This window comes from Colletotrichum spaethianum (assembly GCF_022836535.1).
Source record: "Colletotrichum spaethianum MAFF 239500 DNA, contig07, whole genome shotgun sequence".
NCBI lineage: Eukaryota > Fungi > Ascomycota > Sordariomycetes > Glomerellales > Glomerellaceae > Colletotrichum > Colletotrichum spaethianum.
In genome coordinates, this window is record NW_026054777.1 from 1,273,947 (window position 1) to 1,294,124 (window position 20,178).

General features: G+C 51.4%; 7 protein-coding genes across 7 annotated transcripts; 2 read left to right on the forward strand and 5 right to left on the reverse strand.

Moving 5' to 3' along the window:
* Positions 1-215: 215 nt before the first annotated feature.
* ColSpa_03778 (cytochrome P450 monooxygenase TRI1) lies at positions 216-2,048 on the reverse strand (the record flags this gene model as incomplete). The annotated part of the gene is made up of 3 exons (XM_049269990.1): positions 216-649; positions 707-1,309; positions 1,634-2,048. The coding sequence occupies 3 exons, from the start codon at positions 2,046-2,048 to the stop codon at positions 216-218; spliced, it is 1,452 nt and encodes a 483-aa protein (XP_049125947.1).
* Positions 2,049-5,772: 3,724 nt separating this feature from the next.
* On the reverse strand, positions 5,773-7,488 carry ColSpa_03779 (putative secreted lipase; the record flags this gene model as incomplete). Its single annotated transcript, XM_049269991.1, has 1 exon — positions 5,773-7,488. One exon carries the CDS (start codon positions 7,486-7,488, stop codon positions 5,773-5,775), a length of 1,716 nt encoding a protein of 571 aa, XP_049125948.1.
* Positions 7,489-11,810: 4,322 nt separating this feature from the next.
* On the forward strand, positions 11,811-12,941 carry ColSpa_03780 (zinc-type alcohol dehydrogenase-like protein; the record flags this gene model as incomplete). The annotated part of the gene is made up of 2 exons (XM_049269992.1): positions 11,811-12,411; positions 12,472-12,941. The coding sequence occupies 2 exons, from the start codon at positions 11,811-11,813 to the stop codon at positions 12,939-12,941; spliced, it is 1,071 nt and encodes a 356-aa protein (XP_049125949.1).
* Positions 12,942-13,793: 852 nt separating this feature from the next.
* On the forward strand, positions 13,794-15,707 carry ColSpa_03781 (KsdD-like steroid dehydrogenase MSMEG_5835; the record flags this gene model as incomplete). Its single annotated transcript, XM_049269993.1, has 1 exon — positions 13,794-15,707. One exon carries the CDS (start codon positions 13,794-13,796, stop codon positions 15,705-15,707), a length of 1,914 nt encoding a protein of 637 aa, XP_049125950.1.
* Positions 15,708-15,994: 287 nt separating this feature from the next.
* On the reverse strand, positions 15,995-17,373 carry ColSpa_03782 (satratoxin biosynthesis SC1 cluster protein 4; the record flags this gene model as incomplete). Its single annotated transcript, XM_049269994.1, has 4 exons — positions 15,995-16,440; positions 16,491-16,558; positions 16,609-17,071; positions 17,151-17,373. 4 exons carry the CDS (start codon positions 17,371-17,373, stop codon positions 15,995-15,997), a joined length of 1,200 nt encoding a protein of 399 aa, XP_049125951.1.
* Positions 17,374-19,339: 1,966 nt separating this feature from the next.
* ColSpa_03783 (uncharacterized protein) lies at positions 19,340-19,868 on the reverse strand (the record flags this gene model as incomplete). Its single annotated transcript, XM_049269995.1, is given in 3 exon segments — positions 19,340-19,509; positions 19,526-19,630; positions 19,658-19,868. The coding sequence occupies 3 exon segments, from the start codon at positions 19,866-19,868 to the stop codon at positions 19,340-19,342; spliced, it is 486 nt and encodes a 161-aa protein (XP_049125952.1).
* Positions 19,869-19,910: 42 nt separating this feature from the next.
* ColSpa_03784 (2,2-dialkylglycine decarboxylase) lies at positions 19,911-20,102 on the reverse strand (the record flags this gene model as incomplete). The annotated part of the gene is made up of 1 exon (XM_049269996.1): positions 19,911-20,102. The coding sequence occupies one exon, from the start codon at positions 20,100-20,102 to the stop codon at positions 19,911-19,913; it is 192 nt and encodes a 63-aa protein (XP_049125953.1).
* Positions 20,103-20,178: the final 76 nt, after the last annotated feature.

Sequence of the window (20,178 nt, forward strand, 5' to 3'; positions counted from 1 at the left end):
TCAAAATGTAGTTTGAAGTACAACTTGTACGAATTCCATTGACCGCTGAGCTATTGCAATTTCTTTGGCTCATTGCTATGACCGCTGTCTGACCTAGATTACAATTTCCCCAGCTAACCCATGTAAAGCGAGCCCAATGACAGAAGGTCTTCATGGATTTCAGTATGTTCGATAATGCGAAACTATCCAACCATCGCGCATGGCACTCATAGCTCCTATGCTTTCATGCCTAAGTCGCCAGTTCTCCGCCGGATCTCAAGCTTAGCCTTGGGATCAACCTCGATGGTGAAGCCAAAATTAATGGACTTAGGCTGAGCCTCTGCTGCCAATCTCCAGTCGTACTTGAGGAGGAGGTGGCAGAGAACAATCTTGACCTCATTGGCGGCGAAGAATCGACCAGGACAGGCATGCTGGCCATGGCCGAACCCAAGGTGTTCAGGCGAGGTGCTAACAAAATGGGCGGCTCCATCGTTGCCGGCGCCAAGAGACTCACGCATTCGGAGATAACGGTGTCCATCGAAGCGGCTGGGGTCCAAGTAGACAGAGGAATCGCGCATTCGCTGGCAGCTGACGGCGATGCGACTGCCCTCCGGAAGTTCTAGGCCGTTGGAAAGGGTAATAGGCTTGGTAGCCTCACGGTGCATCGCGACTATAAAATCTCTACATTAGCACAAGCCAGCAGACACATCGAGAGGATGAAACCTACCGATACCAATGGGATGGAGGCGTTGAGTCTCTTTACAGAAAGAGTCGAGGAGACGCATCTTGTAGAGACCCATACGAGACCAGCCGTCGGTGCGAATAACGTCAGTGATTTCCTTGCGAAGGGGCTCAAAGTAATCGGGGTACTTGGCAAGGTCGAGCATGACTTGTGTGATCAGGTCAGACGTAGTGTGAAGAGCGGCAAAAGAGAGTCCCAGCTGCATCATCGCAGGATCAGAGCTGGCGTCGTCAGAGGACTCCTCGCACCACTCGAGACAATCGTTGTATTCGGGTTCTTCTTCGTCCCGGTCCAGTGCTGCCTTCTTCTCCTTCCGACGCTCCTCGACAATGGGGTTGATTATATCCCTGGCCTCCTTCACCTGGGCTTGGAGTCTCCGGCTGAAAGGGTTGATTTGGTGGACGAGGCTGCGGAGAGGTTTGGGGAAGATCCTGAGGAGTTCGGAGGCGAGGAAGCTGGTTCTGGCATACTCGGAAGTGATCTTTAACCAGGCCTGGTTGCGGCAAAGCTTCTCACCGCCAAAAACGCGAGTGGAAACTCGGGCTACGATTTTGAGCATTTCCTCCCTAATTACAACAGTCTGCCATTCTAGGGGCTGTCAGCAGAGTTTGCTAAAGCAGTCATGCAATCTACCCACCTGTTTCTTCTCCAAAAGTGTCGGTTAGAGAAAGTGTCGTCTCGTCAGAAACAGGAGCCGTTAGCTTCGCTGGGAAGTTATCAGCAGTCACGTAGCGCCAAATAGAGATATTGAATACATACACAAGAACTGGGTCAATCTTGTCCGGATGACGTATTTAAGAACCGCCTTTTGCGGGTTGGCTTCCTTGAGTGGCTCAAAACCAGGTAGCTGAGCGTGAAAGTTCTGCAGTTCGCGCAATCGTTAGCAATATACTCGTTTTACATCTCACATACCGTGAGGAACGCTTGCCTTATCCAAAACGCGGTCGAAGCTAAGATCTTCATGGTTGCGAATTTCGTTGGCGAAGGGTACTGCAGGGAGAATCGTCATATCCCCAGCATCCGTGAGAACTTGATATGGCTCATCGGGACTGGTCTTCGTCCTCTCTTCCACAATGTGCCGGACATTGAAGATAAAATCCCATTTGACTTTCACCCAGGCGAAATCCCACTTGTGCCGCGGGTTGAGAATGGGTAAATCTGTGTGAGGTGTCTGCTCCGCCTGCTGGATGGAGAAATAAAAGACAAACAACAAGAAAGCAGTAATGAAATAAGGGACCGGCTTTTCCAGAGGGCTGGGGAAGGCCTGCAGTGTGTCAAGAGGCCCCCAAGAAGATTGGTTGGAATAAGAATCGTTGGCGGTGGCCATGGTCGATCAGGTTGCGCTATTCACGCTAGAGACAGGTTCTGGGTAACGAGTTGATTTGTTGCAGCTGGAGCAATTTGGAGACAAAACAAGTGTGAAAGAATTAATGAAGGGGAAGCTGGAAGAAAAGGGAAGCTGGCAAGTGGACAACCCATTGCTGCGGGCAGACTGGACGGACTCATCTTGGCTATGCCCGCGAAACGCCTATCGAGACAGAAAGACGAGCTCAAGAGGTTGGGGCGCTGTGCTCACACCCGCTGGCGTGACAGCTGATGGGCGGTGTTTGGTTTCAAGGGACATGCAGCCGCACAGCCCACCAGAGTTTGTCGTTGTTGGCTCGGCGCATGGACCGCATCCTCGGACGATCTCAGCGCCGATCTGGGGCCTCAAGTGCCAGGAAGCACGGTAGAAGGAGACGATTTAGATATGGGTGTAATGATTTAATATGTGGGAGCTTTGTTGAGTAGCACATACGGGGGCCTTTGTGGCAGATGCGGCCGGACTGTGTTGCTTATTCGAAGCTTGGGACAGAATATCGGTGCTTTGCCGCAGAAAGTCTGCAAGGGGGCAACCACCAGTGGGGCCGAGCTCTATCTGCCACGAATGGTACCAGGCCAGATTTGGAATGGTGTCGCGGAGAATTAATCAAAGAAGGACTCTGATGTGGCTTCCGGAGCCTGCGGGGTCATTCCGTAGCGGAGGACTATTCAGCTTCGGTGCCGGAAATGGGGTCGATATTCGGTGTGCAAGGGTTTACAATGTGTGCATCTGCCACTTCTTCCCGTTGTTCATCTAGCAATATGAGAATATGAGATCTCCATGGCGTTTGCTTGCTCCGTTCTGGTACAAATTTATGCTAGATTTTAACCAAATCCTGCGGCACTGAAATTTCGGAGCTTTCTTGTAGTTACTTGTTGTGGAAGGCTGAGTGAAGTTTCATGTCAAAAATGTGGTGTCGTGGTCGCAGCCTTGAATGAGAAGTACATCTGAATAGCCATGAATGCTACGTAACCCAGTTGCAGGTGTTGTTCAAACTATTATTTCCATGCTACTAATATTATCGTTACAGTCGGCAAGAGTCCTCACCAGCATATGGTCGTTCGCGCGATCAGATTCGATTTGAATGGAGAAGCTGTGCGTGCTGGACTCGAATAGTCCCTGCAAAGTGCAAAGACGAACAAGAAGGTAATTACACCCATGACCGACGTTACAAGGCTACTTGGTGTTGTCTCCAATGAGAAGTAATAACACAGAACGAATCTCGCTGGTAAGGAAGTCCAAGCCACAATCGGATGGCAAAAATACTCATATGCTGTCGTTCGAATGAGCGGTTTCGCATGTAGACACGCTTGCCGTTAATTATTTGTCCGAGAATGAAAAGCCGTTCAACGTCTATTTGAAACTGTTCTTGTTTTATTTTTCGGGAAGTGAAGATCAACGCGCCGCGCCGGGCGCGGAACCGTGCGAGTGCTGCTTTCTAGAACCAAAGAACTTTGGCCAGCCAATCGCCACAACAACTTGGCTACATTCTGCGGTTTATTATTAGATTTAGGAGTCTAAGAACTTTCTCACTAATTAAGATATACCGGTATTACTCGATGGTAAAGCTGCTCAGTTCTTGAGTAACGCCCCTTAGCTTGCTATTGTGCTTTGAAAGTATGTGCATCAGGACTGCGTTGCCACAAGGACCATGTTAAGAGATTAAAGCAATTTTAAGACGTGTAGAATATCAAAATCATTTCAATTGGCAACAATCAGTTCTATCGTAGGATTTGTTAAAAATCGTTCAACTGTAAGAACTTTCACCCGTACTCAATACCGATATCGATACTTCGGCGCAGACAGCTTTAGGGATGAAAAATATTAGCTTGAGATCCAAACACTCGCAAAGAGGTAGCTCTTCAAAGCATTTGTGAAAACACCAGTAAGTCCTATTCGACTGAGTAACGGAGAAAGTTGCCGGTTAGGGCTGAGTCCAGTGAAGAATCTTGTCAATTTGTAGTGAACACGTTTGATGGTACCCGAGTTCTTCGCTTCGGCCTCGAATGAGGAATTCTTATCCGATGAACAAGGATTCGGTGTCATCATTAGGTTTAATTCTAGGCGCATCTGTTGAATTCCGCTGGCAATGTGCCCCTAGATATCCTTGTTCGAATTAGCATTCATCAGACTTGGCGCCGTGCTCCCAAAGACTCTACTAGATGACTCGCTACAACATGAAAGAGGTAAATCTTACATCTATACTATGACCGCGCACACTGAGTTTAGATAAGTTGCACTTCATTTAATCTCGGATGAACCGGATATACCGCCAAGTCCTGGCTTTGCATGTTTTTTGATACTGGGGCTCTGAGTTCTTCAAGCTTACCTATGTTGAAGATATCACGAGGTCCTGGGTTTCTAGGAAGGCAATTGGGTTTGTTGATGCGACTTCGGGCGTTGAGACGGGGCCATTTGACGGCCTGGTTCGATTTCATCAGCGTTTCTATAAGACTGGAGAAGCGGGCGATATTTACTTTTCGATGGTGACTCGCACATGGTAATCCCCGCAACTAAACTGCGAACTTAAACTGGCCTCGTACCTTTCAGAAAGAGGAGAGACTTGCTTGGCAAAGACGCTGCGTAGAATATTAAATAGCGCGTGTTCAACCTTTCGAAAGGTTGGCGGCTGGGCTGTTTTGTTTTCCATTTTCAGGCGTGCAGAGACAGCTGTCTCGGATGCTGCGTCACAATTACCTTGATTACATGTCGTCATATCTCGTTCATCATGCAGTATTCAACTCTTACATCAATCTTTTTGGCCTCACTAGCCTTTCAGCAGGCCATTGCTCTTCCCGCGCCTCAAAATAGCCTTGCCATCAACGTTGCCGATGTAGTGCAATCTGATCACCCAGAGGCTTACGCCGCGTTCTTAAGAGCACCAAAGATCACTCTTGGTGGTACCGCCCAGAAGCGTCAGGCAGTACCTGGGGATGGCAGCCCCGACCCGGATCGACCCGCGGTGACGCCCGAAAATATCTTCGTTTTGCAGTGTTCCGACGCCGGGTTCTTGAGAAACTGTCTTTCCTTCGGCGCACCCCCGGGGCGATGCGGTGAGAACACACTACTTCGGCCATGCAGGGTGGCGCCTACTCACCTTGGAAGATGCACATGGCTGACAAATGGTTTTGATAGTGAGCTATTCCAGCTTTAACAATAACCAAACATTCATCGATAAGTACGACAACCAAACGACTTCCTTGAGCACAAATACCGGTGGCCTCTGCCAGTTCTATAAGTAGGTATATCGAGATCAAACATGAGGATTTATTAAGCTAACAAAAGGCATAAAAGATTTATCGGCTGCAACGACAAGGGCGACGATCGTGGTGTCTCTCTTAGTTACAACTATAATCTTGCAGAGGCTGATGATGAGGGGTATTCTGGCGACTACGATAATCAAATTAGCTCTTGTAAGTCCCCCTTCTTCAGTTGGTGCAGACCGTAGCGAACATCTGACTCTTATCTTGTTGACAGGGAGATGTTGAATGCATGGCCACCACCAATTGATCTTACAGTCTGGCAAGAATTGTTAGGCCGTCGTCACTCGTCGAGGTTTCAACGCCTACTCTACCCCCTTAGATAGCGACTGCATTAAAGATAACGCATTGTTTGAAGATTCATTCTAAAGAGTATTGAATTTCAGCCCATAACGGGTCGTTTTCATTTTGTTGAAAGTTGAACAACTTTAGTGATACCGAGAGAACTGTCTAACGCGTCTCTTCTTGAACTTGGTGTCTTCCGTCGTGCTATTGATGCCAGCCGCTAAAGCCGCATCCAACTCGGTAACAATGCCCTCATCAGCCGGCTTCCCTAAGTTCTCCGACATGGGTCTCACAACATCGCAGCGCAGGGCCTGGGAAGTGCTCATCCTCTCCATATGGGTGTTGTTAGTCTGCACAAACAGTCTCTCGCGGCCCTGAAGGCCTGTAAAGAGATTCCACTCGGAGGCACCCCTCTCACGATCGGTGTTGGGGTCCAGGTTGCGGATGAAAGAAACCCAGTACTTGCGGAACTGAGAGATGATTGGTTTGTTAATGTCGAAGTACGATGTGGGAGCTGAGCCATCGGTGCGGTTGGGACCCCAGAATGCGTACGTGTTCACGGTATGGTAAGCACCGAAACCCTCAGCCTCAGACTTAGGATCTCGTACAGCGTACATATAGTTGTATGTAGGCACCTTATCGCGGGCAAGGTAGTTCTGGATGTTGCGAATGATGCAATGGTTGCCAATGTCACCGATGGCGTTAGCCGTCTGGCGCCATTTGACTCCGGAGTCGGGAAATACCGATTGAGACACGTCGATATACAGCTCATCAAGAATGGTGAGGGAGGCGTTAGACAGAGAGGGATCTTGGCCGTGCAGCCAAGTGTTTGCCTCCTCGGTAGAGTTGGTGGACTGCGGAGCAGAGTACATGGTGCCTTCCTGGGCGCAAGAGCCCCATATGGTAGGGACCTTGGTGTATTTGCCCTGCTTGAATAGGTTCACCATGCTGTCGGTAAAGAGTTCTCCGTCAATACCGGGATTGAACCAGCAGCTTGAAGAACGGACTGCGGACTGGTTTAGAGCACGCAGGCAGGACAGCGAGTCGGGGGAGTCGGAGCAGCCCTTTTCTTTGACAAGGCAGTCGTATTGGCCCTGGCCCTGCTCCATAGTTCGCATGGTCACCCAGCCGCCAGACTCGGCAATTCCACCAGCAAAGAGTTGTTTTCCACCGGTGTCGGCAGCCATCAAGAGACCGACAGCCGAACCGCCAGCGCTTACACCGTCAAGGACAACCTGCTCAGGGTTTCCGCCGAATTTCGCAATGTTTTCTTGAACCCAATCAAGAGCCTTGATCATATCCTTAATACCAGCATTGAGGCTACCGCCCGCGCGAACCTCATCGCTCTGCAAGAAGCCGTACATGCCGACACGGTAGTTCATCTGCACCACAATGACGTTGCCATCCGATGCGATTTCGCTGGCATCCCAGTTGGCATTGGAATTGGAGCCGAATCCTCCACCCTGGAGAAAGAAGGCAACGGGAAGCTTGGAATCGGTCTTGGCATTGGATGGAGCTGTGACACTCAGATAGAGGCAGTCTTCGTCGACAGTGAAGCGGGAGTTAATGCTAGACACAGTCCAGTCGTTTGGCTGCTGAGGAGGGCAGATGGGACCGTGGACAGTAGCGTTGACCAAGCCGGTTTGAACGGGATCGACTGGTGCGGCAAATCGGAGATCTCCAATGGGAGGAGCGGCATACTGGATGCCCTTCCAAGTTGTCACTCCCAGCTTGGCATCAGTCACAGCCCCTTGGAATTGAGCGTATCCCAAGTCCACAAGGCTGTTGACGGCCTGGACATTAGGAGTGAAAATAGTCGCTGCAGCGAGCAAAAGGGCTAAGTGTGATCCCTGCCACATGTTGTATGAAGAATCCGGATTTTTTGAACGAAAGTGTTTATCTAAGAAACCCTCAAGGAACGATAGAAACTGTCTGTAAAGACACTAGGCGAAAGAATGGAAGTAGTGCTAGCAGCACTTCAAACAAAAGGGTGAAGGGTGACAGCGAACATCATTCTCTCTTCATCATTGTTATATACTTGAATTCTTGTAAGCTCTTCAACCTAATAATGTATCTCCTTTCTTTCCAAGTCCGTAGGTCCCGCTGGCGACAGCGTTCCACACTATGCTATTGAGTCAGCTTGCCTGTTTTAATTGAAACAATACGGACGATAGTGCCCCTTGGGGCTAAGTGGAACGCGGGTCACTCCGGTGAATGTCACCCCACCCAAGCGGAAGTTTAATAAACGGGACGAACGTCAAGCTCCTTGTGGAGGCAGTTTGGTACAAGTGATATTACCCGAAGCCAAATTTAATTAGCGGTGATGCCACAAGCAAATGACTAGACTTCTTGCTTAGCAACAGGTGATTAGATCCACTACCTGGATTAAATGAACAGAAATGCATTGATTGGACAACAAGACATTCACAAGTATGACCGTCTCTGTCTGCAAGGCTGGTCTGATCACACACCTGAATAATGAGCCAACCGTTCCAGTTGTGGTGGATGATTGTCTTTAGCCGGAACCTTAAACGTGGGTGCAAATGCGAACCCGAAATATTGGGACAGGCACGGACACAGTCGTCAGGGCTAATCTGAGATGTAAAATGCCAAGATATCTAGGTGACTTAAATGAAACATAGTCGCTCTCAATCAGATTCGTACAACGGTATTCGCACTTTATTAAACTCCGGCACTCAGCTTCTAGAGTATGATATCAGCCTGAGGACCAAATTTCTCATAAGCTTAATGGAGTTCAGTGTTTTTCTGTGCTGCTCTTTGCCTCGACCTTAACTATCTTCACTGGAATGGTGGCACAGCCGACGAGTAATTGAGTCGTCGAGCAGACTCTGGTGAAGGGCTAGATCTTATGAATCAATATCGCATCTGATGGTGTCATTTTCTGGGGCACAGGTTTGGCGTCTAAAATGCACATTAGATGATAAACATCCGTAACAGATGATTTCCAGCACCCCTTGGTAGCAAACATCCCGTTAGCTACAGAAACACATCACATTTTGCCAAGGTGCGAAGAAAGTCAGTATGGTTTACTGCCAACATATTTTGTCCAACAGAAAATCAAACAACAACAGTATTTGCAGAAATAATGGAGCAAATCAAAATGATGTGAGTCTGCACCCGGTGGGATACATCAGAAGCTCAAAATCTTAGCGTAGATCTGGACGGCTCGGTGTTTTACTGTGTCATCGATTTGAATGGGTTACCGCACCTGGTGCTTGATATCGTTAGATGCTGGAACTATTGCAGGGGAATCGGACGGGCCATGGTTCTTATAAACTGTTTGCTCATTCATAGTCCCAGCAGGGTTTGGGAAAGAACTGCTTAGAGTCTGGATCGGCTTCAAGTTCTATATCAGCCGACTGCATGCGATCCTGGCACGTTATTTTCTCTGGCGATAGACGATTCATCTGCTCCATACCAGATAAGACAAGAAATAAAATTGATATTGGTGCTTTGGGCAGTGTTTGATAGCGTCTATGCAGTTTCGTATTTCACACAATGCGTGTGGCAGCCATGTTGATCTAGGAGCCTCATGTTCCATTTCTCTGGTAAGATAAATACCCTTATGCATCGTCTCCTTGACAATCTTAGATTCTCGGCCTGTAATATACCACAAAAGCTTGGCTCAAACAATAGAGAAGTTGTGCAGTGAGATTGACCATCTCTTTTAGGCAATCATCATGCATGAAAGGAACTCACCCCTGGAAATTGAACTGCCAAGTTTGTGCCGACTGCAATTGTTCCATCTCACGCGGAATTCGCTTGTTTCTCTTCATGGTTTGCGGCGGCACCGGACATATGTTAGAGGCTGACTGATGTCAATGCAGTGTCTAGGTATGATCACTTAGCCCAAGCGTCTTGAACAAACGGGAGAGTCGTTTCCGCTTTGTCCGTTTTTCGTATAGAGCAGGCTTTTCAGGCCTGTATCTCATGCAATATCTAGAGAGACGCCTAAGCATACAGGTTCTGTCAATCCTTGACCTCCGAAGAGTAGGGCAAACTCACTAATCTCAAGGCTAAACCTCACCAAGCAAGGTACAGCCTATTCCTAAACCAGTGGACGCGTTTTTGGGATTGGTGCCTCTCTTCCTCTCGCAAGTATCTTCAACTGTGTTCTTTTTTGGAAACCATGGAGGATGTAGGCCCAGACATAGATGCTTGGTAAATATCCGTGAATTCGAACATCATTCAACCCTAACACAGCGGCGAAGAAAAAGGCTCTTGTTAGGTATATACGTTATTACTAGACTCAAGCTCATGTCGTGTTGTCGGCCCCGAGATAAAGCTTGGTTTACAGCAACAACCGGAGTCGAACAAGCCACAAACCATGTAAATTCGCAAACCATCTTCCAGTACGTCAGGTTTGGATATAGTTAATATTCTAATAGTAGCACAAACTTTCTGGCTAGGTTGATTCAAACATCGTCTCTGACGCTACGTTGGACCAAACTACGGGACCCAAGCATGCGATTTGTAAATGCAGGTTACAACCTCGTATTCAAGACCACTATTTGTTGAATCGGGCGTACATAAAATCCAACCACCGTTCCAATTGTTTCGTGTAGTATTTCCAACGACCTTCGTATTTTTGATTCGGGTTCCCTCCAAGCAACAACTAGTAGCCGTCGCAATGGTTAGCTATCACCTTTTTGCTCATTTCCTAACTGCAGCTCCTGCGGCGCCGCCTAGACCGACAAACTCGAATTCATCTTATGCAGCCACAGATATGGCGGACATCATTGCTTACAAAGACTACCGTGCCGGAATCGCCAGCGGTGGAACTGGGCAAGTTCAATCACTCAGAAAGGAGCGCATCTGCGATCTCACTCTCTGCACTGGCGTCAACTTTTCTGGTCATTGCTCCTTGTGGTGTTACTACAAGGACTCGCACCAACGGATCCCAAGTGCTCAAAGAACTAGCACAGCTTCTTTCCGGTACCAACAAGCCAGTGAATGCTGGTTCTATACGTACGTACAATTCTTGTTGGTCCTGACGCCTTGGTCTGACTTGCACCGTATACAGCGCTCCGGTCTGTGACCTACATTTTATCATTCATGGACCTCTGCAGAGGATAGTCCACCCTTGGGGGAATCTCCAGGATAACTCGAGAGGAAGGCTGGCTGTGTCATATGTCCTACAGTGCCATGAATGTGACAAAACACCTTGGCCGCCGTCTTTTCCGGATTCCCTGGAAGATCAGAGCACAGGGGAGGAATTGGGTCAATTATGGCTGACCATTTGAACATTTTCTCAATCACTGAGCAATTGTAATTACCATAGTTCTTTCCTGCAGAATTCCATTTCCAGCCTGTGCTAGCTCACATTCATCTATTCGAGTGATCCATATGATATAACTCCACTTTAAGGTGTAATCCTTGGTGTATTTACCCGGATAAAGCTTGTGCACAGTTTGGCACTTACTTCCGGTGTGGTTTTGGAGATTTGCATCAACATCACTGACATATTTCCCATATCCCTACTGCCCACATGAAGGGTTGAGAGTATTGTACTTCAGTAGACGAGCGCTCCAGCAAAGTGTTTTATAATCTAGAATCAGGACACTGATCAGAAAACGTTTCGCTACAAGTCGTCGACAACCAAGTCATGATGATGAGCATGGGCCGAGCTGCGGAGTGTCTGTTATCGATGTTGTTCATGTTGAGAGACCATATGAGCATCTGTTGCAGATCGGCACCTGCATCATCAATCAAGTACACCCACTCGACAACCATCCTACGCCTTTGGGGTAAGGCTCTAATAGGGTCTCTGGGTAGTTGGTGAAAGGCGGGGGAAACGACACACACAGCTATTTCCAATTTTCTTCATGGAGCTGTTTCCAAGTTTGAAGCGTGAGTTAAGTAGCCTATATCAGTAAGAAGACGCCGAGACCGCAACCACCGGTAAATCGATCGCGGTACCGGGGCCGTCTCTATGGACCACAAGGCTGGCGCCGATAGCCCCCGCCCGGTCCACCTCATTGCGGAGACCGGCCGAGTTTGATTTCTAATGCTTGCGTCATTATTGAAGGACCCAGACCCGGCCGAGGGGTCTCGTTTCGAACGAGTTTTCGAGGTTAAAGAAGTTGACTCTTGCTGGAAAACCACAACAGCTTCAACGAACACTGATCTCACTGACGCTAAGCACATTATCACATTCATCATGAGCAACAACGAAGTGCAGCGTTGGCAGACCCGCCAGGACGGGCTTGACAAGCTCTTCCTTGCTTCGGGGCCTATTCCGCAACCCGGACCCGGCGAGGTCCTCGTTAAGATCAACGCCGTTTCGCTCAACTATCGTGACACGGAGGTGGCCATGGGCCTGTACAACCACCACAAGACCATCAATCCGGGGGAGACGGAGGCCCTGGTCCCGGCTTCGGATATGTGCGGTTCCGTCGAGGCCGTGGGCGACGGCGTCGAGAGATGGAAGACTGGCGACCGCGTTGTATCAATTTTCAACCAATCGCACATCAAGGGCCAGATCAAGGCGGCGGATATGAAGTCAGGACTCGGTTTCCCGTTGGAAGGCGTGCTGCAGTCCTACCGCGTATTCCCTGCTGAGGGGTTGGTCAAGGCGCCGAAGCACTTGAGCGATGAGCAGGCAGCCTGTCTGCCGATTGCGGCGGTGACGGCGTGGATGTCAATCAACCAGTTCCGGCCACTGGGCCAGCCTGGCGGCAAGGGAGAGGTTGTTGTTTGCCAGGGCACCGGCGGTGTTGCGATTTCGGGACTGCAGATTGCAAAGGCTGCCGGCGCGACGGGTAAGTGAAGATGCTTCGCCGGACTACTCAAGGACGGATAGTGACTAATCATCGCGATAGTTATCATCACATCATCATCAGACGAGAAGCTGGAGAAGGCCAAGGCACTCGGCGCAGACTACACAGTCAATTACCGCACCAACCCCAACTGGGATAAAAAGGTCAACGAGGTCACCAAGGGCGAGGGCGCCGACATCATCCTCGAGACGGGCGGTGCCAAGACGCTACGCCATTCTTTCGAGGCCATCGGCTTCGGCGGCGTGATTGCGTGCATCGGGTACTTGTCGGGCAAGGTGGACGGGGAGGAGGACCGGACAAACGTGAACTTGTTGGCGCTGCGCAAGACGGTGACGCTCAAGGGCATCATCAATGGGCCGCGTGAGAGGTTTGAGGAGATGATAGACTTTTACGAGGACAAGGGTATCAAGCCGATTGTTGACCGCGTATTTGACTTCAAAGAGGCTGACAAGGCGTACCAGTACCTGTACAGCGGAGGTCACTTTGGCAAGGTTGTCGTCAGAGTCCAGTAAATGTTGCCCGATTCGGCCTTGATCACATTAGATATGAATGGGATGAACTCTTGAGAAGACAATGGATTATGGTCGATGAAAATAGTACGAGGTGACAGCTAGCCGAGGCACATGTTCAAGCGATGCGCCCGCCCGGGGTCCTCGGATAATGACACCCCGCACGAGGGGGAGCAACGTGCATGGGGAAAACAGGGACTCTGAGCTGACTCGAGACACTAGGTTTCCCTGCAGCAGCTCGGTCGCGTTTGCGTGTCTTGAGCTCTGTGTGTTTCCGGTTGCGTTTCTGATGCTGTGCAGCCAAGCAGCTTACCTACATGTCAGCTGCAATAACGTTCGCTTCCACAAGCTCGATCTCACGGTCAGCTTACATCACTCATCCTTCTCTCAACTTCATCATCTTCTCAACTCGCATTGAATTCGGATCACATCTGTCTACGAATACAAGACTAAATAGCCTTCGCTGAGCCTCGAGCTCCAGTCCCCAAGCTCATCCCTGCGCCGGAACTGACGGAGTCGCATATCGGCCTTCCGCGGACCTCTGTCTCCCTAAGCTCTAATTCCCCCGTCGGGACCCGGAGCTGTGAGCACTAAATTCTAAGCAGGATTCCATTCCCCGCACATCCACGACCTTTTCGTCCTCCTCAAGCAGGCCGTAAGCAGAACTACTCGGACGTTACATCTGTTTTAGTCTCCGAGGCCGAGAGAACCAGGCAATTCGTCCGTCTAGCCGCGTAGCCAAGATACCAATCAGCCTGCCCAGCATCCATACCACCCCCGTTGGGTCTGATCAGCTAAATAGTTAAAGGCAGGCAGCTTTTCCAACAACCGTCAAGCGCTGCTATGGCACCCCACATGCAGGACGTACGCGACATTTTCCCTCTTCCCCAGACGCCCACCCAGACCCTTGCCGCGCTCGCTGGCATCGGCGCCTCGGCCTGGCTACTAAAGCTCATCGTCCGACATATCCTCCTCCGCAGCCCCGCCAAACGCTCCCACGCCTCGCCCTCATCGTCCGGTCCGACATTCGCAGCAATGAGCGCCGACAAGAAGAAGGAGCTTCTCGAGCGGCCCGCCATCGTTGTCGGCGGAGGACTGGCAGGCCTGGTAGCGGCGTTCGAGCTGTCCGAGCGCGGCGTGCCCACCATCATTATCGACCAGGAGAATGAGAAGAACCTCGGCGGGCAGGCGTTTTGGTCGCTGGGTGGGATATTCTGTGTGGACTCAAAGGAGCAGAGGAGGATGGGCATCAAGGATTCCAGGGAGCTTGCAATGAGGGACTGGTTCGGCTCTGCGCAATTCGATCGCGAGGAGGATGCCTGGCCGCGACGCTGGGCAGAGGCGTTCGTCAACTTCGCCACCGACGAGATGGAGGACTACGTCAAAGCCAGAGGTATGGGGTTTTTGTTCAATGTCGGCTGGGCTGAACGAGGTGCCGGCATGGCCGAGGGCCACGGCAATTCGGTACCGCGATTCCACGTTACCTGGGGTACAGGACCCGAGGTTGTGAGGGTGTTCGCAGAGCCCGTGAAGCGCGCCGCCAAGAACGGCGTTATTCAATTTCGATTCCGCCACCGCGTTGACGAGATCATCACGGACGAGACGGGTCGCGCCATTGGTGTTCGCGGCAAGGTCCTCGCACCTGACGACTCCCCCCGCGGCATAAAGTCCAACCGAGACATTGCCGGCGACTTTGAAATCTATGGGTCCGCTGTCGCAGTCACCTCTGGCGGCATCGGCGGCAACGTCGAGGCCGTGAAGGCCGTATGGCCCGTCGACCGCCTGGGCCCCAAGGTCCCCGAGAACTTCGTCGTTGGCGTTCCTGCTCACGTCGATGGCCGCATGATCAACATCTCCGAGGCCGCTGGTGCACACGTCATCAACCGCGACCGCATGTGGCACTACACCGAGGGCCTGCAAAACTGGAACTCCATCTGGCCGAACCACGGCATCCGCGTACTCCCCGCGCCGAGCTCGCTGTGGCTGGATGCGACTGGCAAGCGACTTCCTCCTTTTCTCTTCCCGGGCACCGACACCATGGGCACTCTGAAGCACATCTGCAGCACAGGGTACGACTACACGTGGTTCATCCTCGACCAAAGCATCATTGCCCGCGAGTTTGCGCTATCAGGGTCGGAGCAGAACCCCGACGTGACGGGCAAGAGCGTGTGGCAGCTTCTCACGCGCGTCTTCGGCAAGAAGGGAACCGTTCCAGTTCAGAACTTCCAAAAGTACGGGAAAGACTTTGTCGTGCGGGAAAACCTCGCCGACCTGGTGCAGGGAATGAATGAGCTGCAGCGCGAGCGCGGCGGGCCAGTACTCGAGTTGGAGGACATCAAGGAGACGATTGAGATCCGCGATGGCCAGTTTGACAACGCGTACTCCAAGGACGCGCAGGCGATGCTTATCAACAACGGACGGACGTATTGGGCTGACAAGAGAAGCCGCATCGCGCCGCCACATAAGCTGTTGGACCCGAAGCATGGCCCACTGATCGCGGTGCGGATGAACCTGTTGACGAGGAAGACGCTGGGGGGCATCGAGACCAATCTGGACAGCAATGTCATGAAGGCTGACGGGGAGAAGTTCCCGGGGTTGTACGCAGCGGGTGAGGCGGCAGGTTTCGGTGGTGGCGGTGTTCACGGGTACAACAGCTTGGAGGGAACTTTCCTGGGAGGCTGCATCTTCTCTGGAAGAGCAGCAGGTCGCGGTATCGCGAACGAGTTGCTTGGGCCGGCGGAAGCCAAGGGTCCGAAGTCGTACTTGTAATGTCCAACAAGAGCCAACATTGTAGAGCAAATGACAATCGAGCGCTGTTACATATTAGCCAGCCATTCATGTCCATGACTTGTTGCAGGGATAGCCAGTCGTAGCCACGGCGGCGGAATCCTGGCCGGTTGCATGCCGGATGCTTGAGACGTCGACTTCTACGGAACTGACTCTCAGAGCCTCTAAGACAACGACATGAACCAAAACGTAGAGCGTCGACCGGGTCATGGAAGTCAAAATCCAATCTCGGATTGGATGAACATTGTTATTATCATTCGTTATTAGGCTTATGAATTTGAGTCACTAAGAAAGGCCGACGTACGCACTCGCTCCAGCTTGACTACTGTCGTGACTCGAATCTTCCCCTCCTGAGCCTCCCAGTCTCCTTTGACCATGTCGTCCGACTTGCGCACCTCGACGGTCATTCCGGATGACGGCGATCGTCTTCCACCTGAGTATCCGCGCTCTTCGTCTGCGGCCATATCGCTTTCGATGTCGACAGTCTGCTTCTTGGATCGCGCTGTGAGTTCCACCTCATCATCGCTGCGGCCGTTTTTGGAGCTGGCCCCTTTGGACACAGAGTTGCTGGCTTTTGTTATGGTCTTGCGCACCATAGTCTTGACCCAAGAGGGCGTGTAGTGGGAGATCATGGGTCGAAAATGAGGGAGGCATGCAGCGATGATGTAAGTTCCAGTCTCAATGATGCTCCAACCAACGAGGCCGACAGATGCCCCTGCGTCAGTCAGTAATGGTTAGGGTGGCTTCCGCTGCGACGTGACTTACATGTGCGATCCGTAAAGGCAGATGTCTGAAAGAATATGTAGGCACGGATGATCGAAGCGACAACGCCACTGTATAGCTATTAGTCCTGATCCTCCAAGGTAAGAAGACGGATACTCACAAACTGCCAACCATGAAGATTCCGACCAGCGCAATCCTCTTGTGCATAGGGAGCTTCAAACCCCAGATGGTTTTGAGAGGCAGCGCCATGATGATTAAATCAAGCATGAAGCCCGGAATGGCCTGTGCGTGGAAAAAGGCCTGGACGTCGATACACTTGCCGCCGGGGATCGTCCGATCCCACCAGAACTCTAGGGGTTGGCACTGGAAACATGCCGTGACGACGAAAGACACGCTCGTCGCGGCGAGGGTTGCGAGGAGCACGTAGGCTGTAGTGCGCATCATGCCCTTCCAGTTGAATACGCGCAGGTACAGACACACGATGCCCATCTTTGGCAACGCAACCGACGTGAAGTAGACGATCTCGAATGCGATGAGGGACTTGGCCCATCCGGTCAACAGTTCAGGGTGAAAGTCTTCGACGAATTCAACATGTCGTCCGACGCCGCCGACTTTAACCATAACTACGAACACAGGTGTTAGAGAGTCACACCATAGATGACCTGTGCAGAAAAACCTTACCTATGCCCACAGCGCACATACCCAGGTCGACAACGTATGCCGCCGCCAAGAAGTAATCGTCGACCCCATAGCCGCCCGCAGTAAACCGTTTTGCGAACAGCCGCAGGCCGAGGAAGAAGGTTGTCAGGATGGCGAAGGCGATGGAAATTCCAATGAGCTGGTCGCCAGAGTCCTCCGCCAGGTACTCTGGCGTCAAAGTGCGAGTTGTTCCGTTTTCGGCGGCAATGAGTAGAGCCGTGGCCATTGTGCGCGAGAGTTATCGAAGGTAGGCTGAGCCGATCGGCGGCCAATATACAAAGTAAGCATGAATCCGTGTAAGATGGGTCCCTCCGTCTTCTGCTGCGGTAGAAACAAGAGAAAAGACCAAGAAACGCAATTTCTATTTTCTCTCCCTCAGCGCTCTCTTCCTCTCTCTTCATCAGCAGCAGCCTTATCTTGGCGAGCGGCACCCCTCTTTCTTTAATATCCCGACTTGGCACGTTCCCCAGAGGCTCCATCTGCGATGGCAAAGGGGCGAGCCAGCGAACGCAAGGACTTGGCCATGGCCGGGGTGTTGCACATTGGCATGTCCACCACCATGGTCAGACCACATCCAAGACGAAGTGTCATTTGTTGCCGTTGGGCGGAAAAGGATGGTAGACCTATATTTGCGCCTCCCACTCACACCATTTCGTCGCCTTGCGCAGGTTTAGTCCGCGGTTCTCTGTAGTGGGTTCCACAACAAGATCCTTGATTGCGGAGCATCGCTCTCGGGCTCCCAATTGCCGTGCGTAGCGTCGGCGGACGCTATGCTTAACGTGGTTGGTTGGTTGGGTTGAGTTGCACCGCGGAGCTGATCCATCGAGGCCGGGGAGATGGAGAAAAAGCCAGCTTTGGAAAGAAAGCCACGGAGCAGTCAGCCCCTTCCCCTACTTCAGCTCGTATGAAACGCTGCATTCTAGAATGATCGTGGAAGGAGGGTTTGAGATGCGCCTGGGATAACCCAGTCGTTATGCTCGCTATGAGAGATCTAGCCCTGGCTTCTATTCCTATTCGTCGTAGCAGGGATCGGCTCGCGACCATGATAATATCGAGGATCTCCACTAAGGAATTTCATCCCAGGCCACTGAGTCCTGGTTGCCTTGGTTCTAGCCTCTAGCCGAGGGGTGGAAAAGTAGGCCGTTTCTAAATCGTATCGATGAGACGCGGAATATTGAAGGAGGCGGCACAGCAGGAGTTCCTGTTTGTCAGTTATTCGTGTAAGTTCCTCTTCGACTCCTTGGTGCTGCGAAACTACAGCAGCCGTCGGATCATCGTGTAGGTACATGGCAGTGAACAAACACACACACACACACACACACAACCGCTTTAAGTATCGCCTCTCTTCTCATGGTCCTGAACGGTGGCACATGTCTGTCCAAGCTTAAACTCTCTTTGCCGCCGCCCCCCTCCAACTCCCATTCAGTCTTCCTGAACAACACATCTGGACAGTGAAAGCAACCAAGCAGTGGCGACGTCAATGACTCTCGTCTTGCAAACTTTTTATGACCCTGCCGTTAGCTGTCTTTTCAGCTTCGTGCTGCAGCGAACAACTGACCCATGCGCTCCACTGGCGTCATTGAGCCACGGTGGAAAGAAATCCGGGTCTGCAGCATTCATGCCATACCTGTTGTTGACAAAGGGCTGAATAAGAGCCCTGGTTACCGAACAATAAGGTGGGCGAGAGCTCCACGGCGATCCTTCGGGTTGTGGATGCAAAGTGGACAGATACCCATTGCGGGCGATCCCCGATCTCATTCCTAATGCCTTGTCATGCCGCCTGCGACCTTGGGGATCATGCAATTCTCATGCCCTGATTTACCGACGCGTCAACCTCCGAAGTATTTCAGATTTGCCCTGGCAGATGCTCAAGAGGCTGACCATGGGCGTTTTATTGGGGATTGCTATCAAGTTCGTCCCTTGTGAAGAGGCCGGGTTCCCGGTGCACTTGCAAAAAATCTTCTCCAGCATCTCGAGTCAGTGATTGATCTGCGTCCTCATCGTCTTGATCGACGGATCCATTCCTCAAAGCTGGGTGCAAATGCTAAGATTCACCCAGAGCCCCGGTTCATACGCGGCATCACGATTTTTTGCAAGATCAAGAGTCAACGCCTTGGTTTGACTGTGATCAGCAATCAGGATACCAGCCATACGCCTCGGCTGCAAACATCACCGATGTAACCATACCGGCCCTAGAGTCGTTTCAGACCTTCGTGGAGATGCTTCTGCAATTCTATCGAATACCCAACCAGGTCACCCCGCACCTCGATCTCGACCACCTTGTTGCCTATCACTGTCGGCAACGGATCATCGACATGTACGGTGTAGAAGTTAGTTATATTTGACGCAGACCATCTTATCACTTGTGAGGACCGCACTCCGCGGTAGCCCGTTGCCAATATGTGGCTTGCTCAGTGGTAGGATATCACGGACCACGCTTCCGTGGTTGATGGCCTTCAACCAACGTAGCGTCGGGCTTTGAACTAGGCTTCATCAGCAATAAGCCGCACGCCCCTTCGCTCGTAACGAGGTAACCTGATAGAAGACTACATGTGCACGGCGGGAAACTGGATGTGCTCGACGATGCACGCGGCGAGGGACTCCATAAGACGGCCAATTTACCATGATGCAGCCGTCCTCCAGCTCCGCTTCGCAGACACGAGACCCAACCGGGTTACGGAAGATGGAGCGGTAAGCATTCGGGCCGGGTAACATGTGCATTACTGGCATGACAGAACCCTGGTCTCTGCGACCCAGGTGATACTAGACCTCCAATGCCTGGGTCGTAACCCCGTGCCAGTTGTCGAATTTGCAGGTGATGGCCTTGGCCATTCCAAACGCAGTTTCGTTGCTTTCGTCGCCGATGCTGAGAAATAAAACCTTGTAGAGGCCAGGCGGGAGCAGGGTGTAGAGGCGCTCACTGAGAGAAAGGGAAATGACAGGAGGGGGGACCATGCCCAAACCAGATCGTCTAGTTCTCTGGCGTGGTCATGGATGACCTTGACAACTTTGGGATATCCGAATCCCTGAA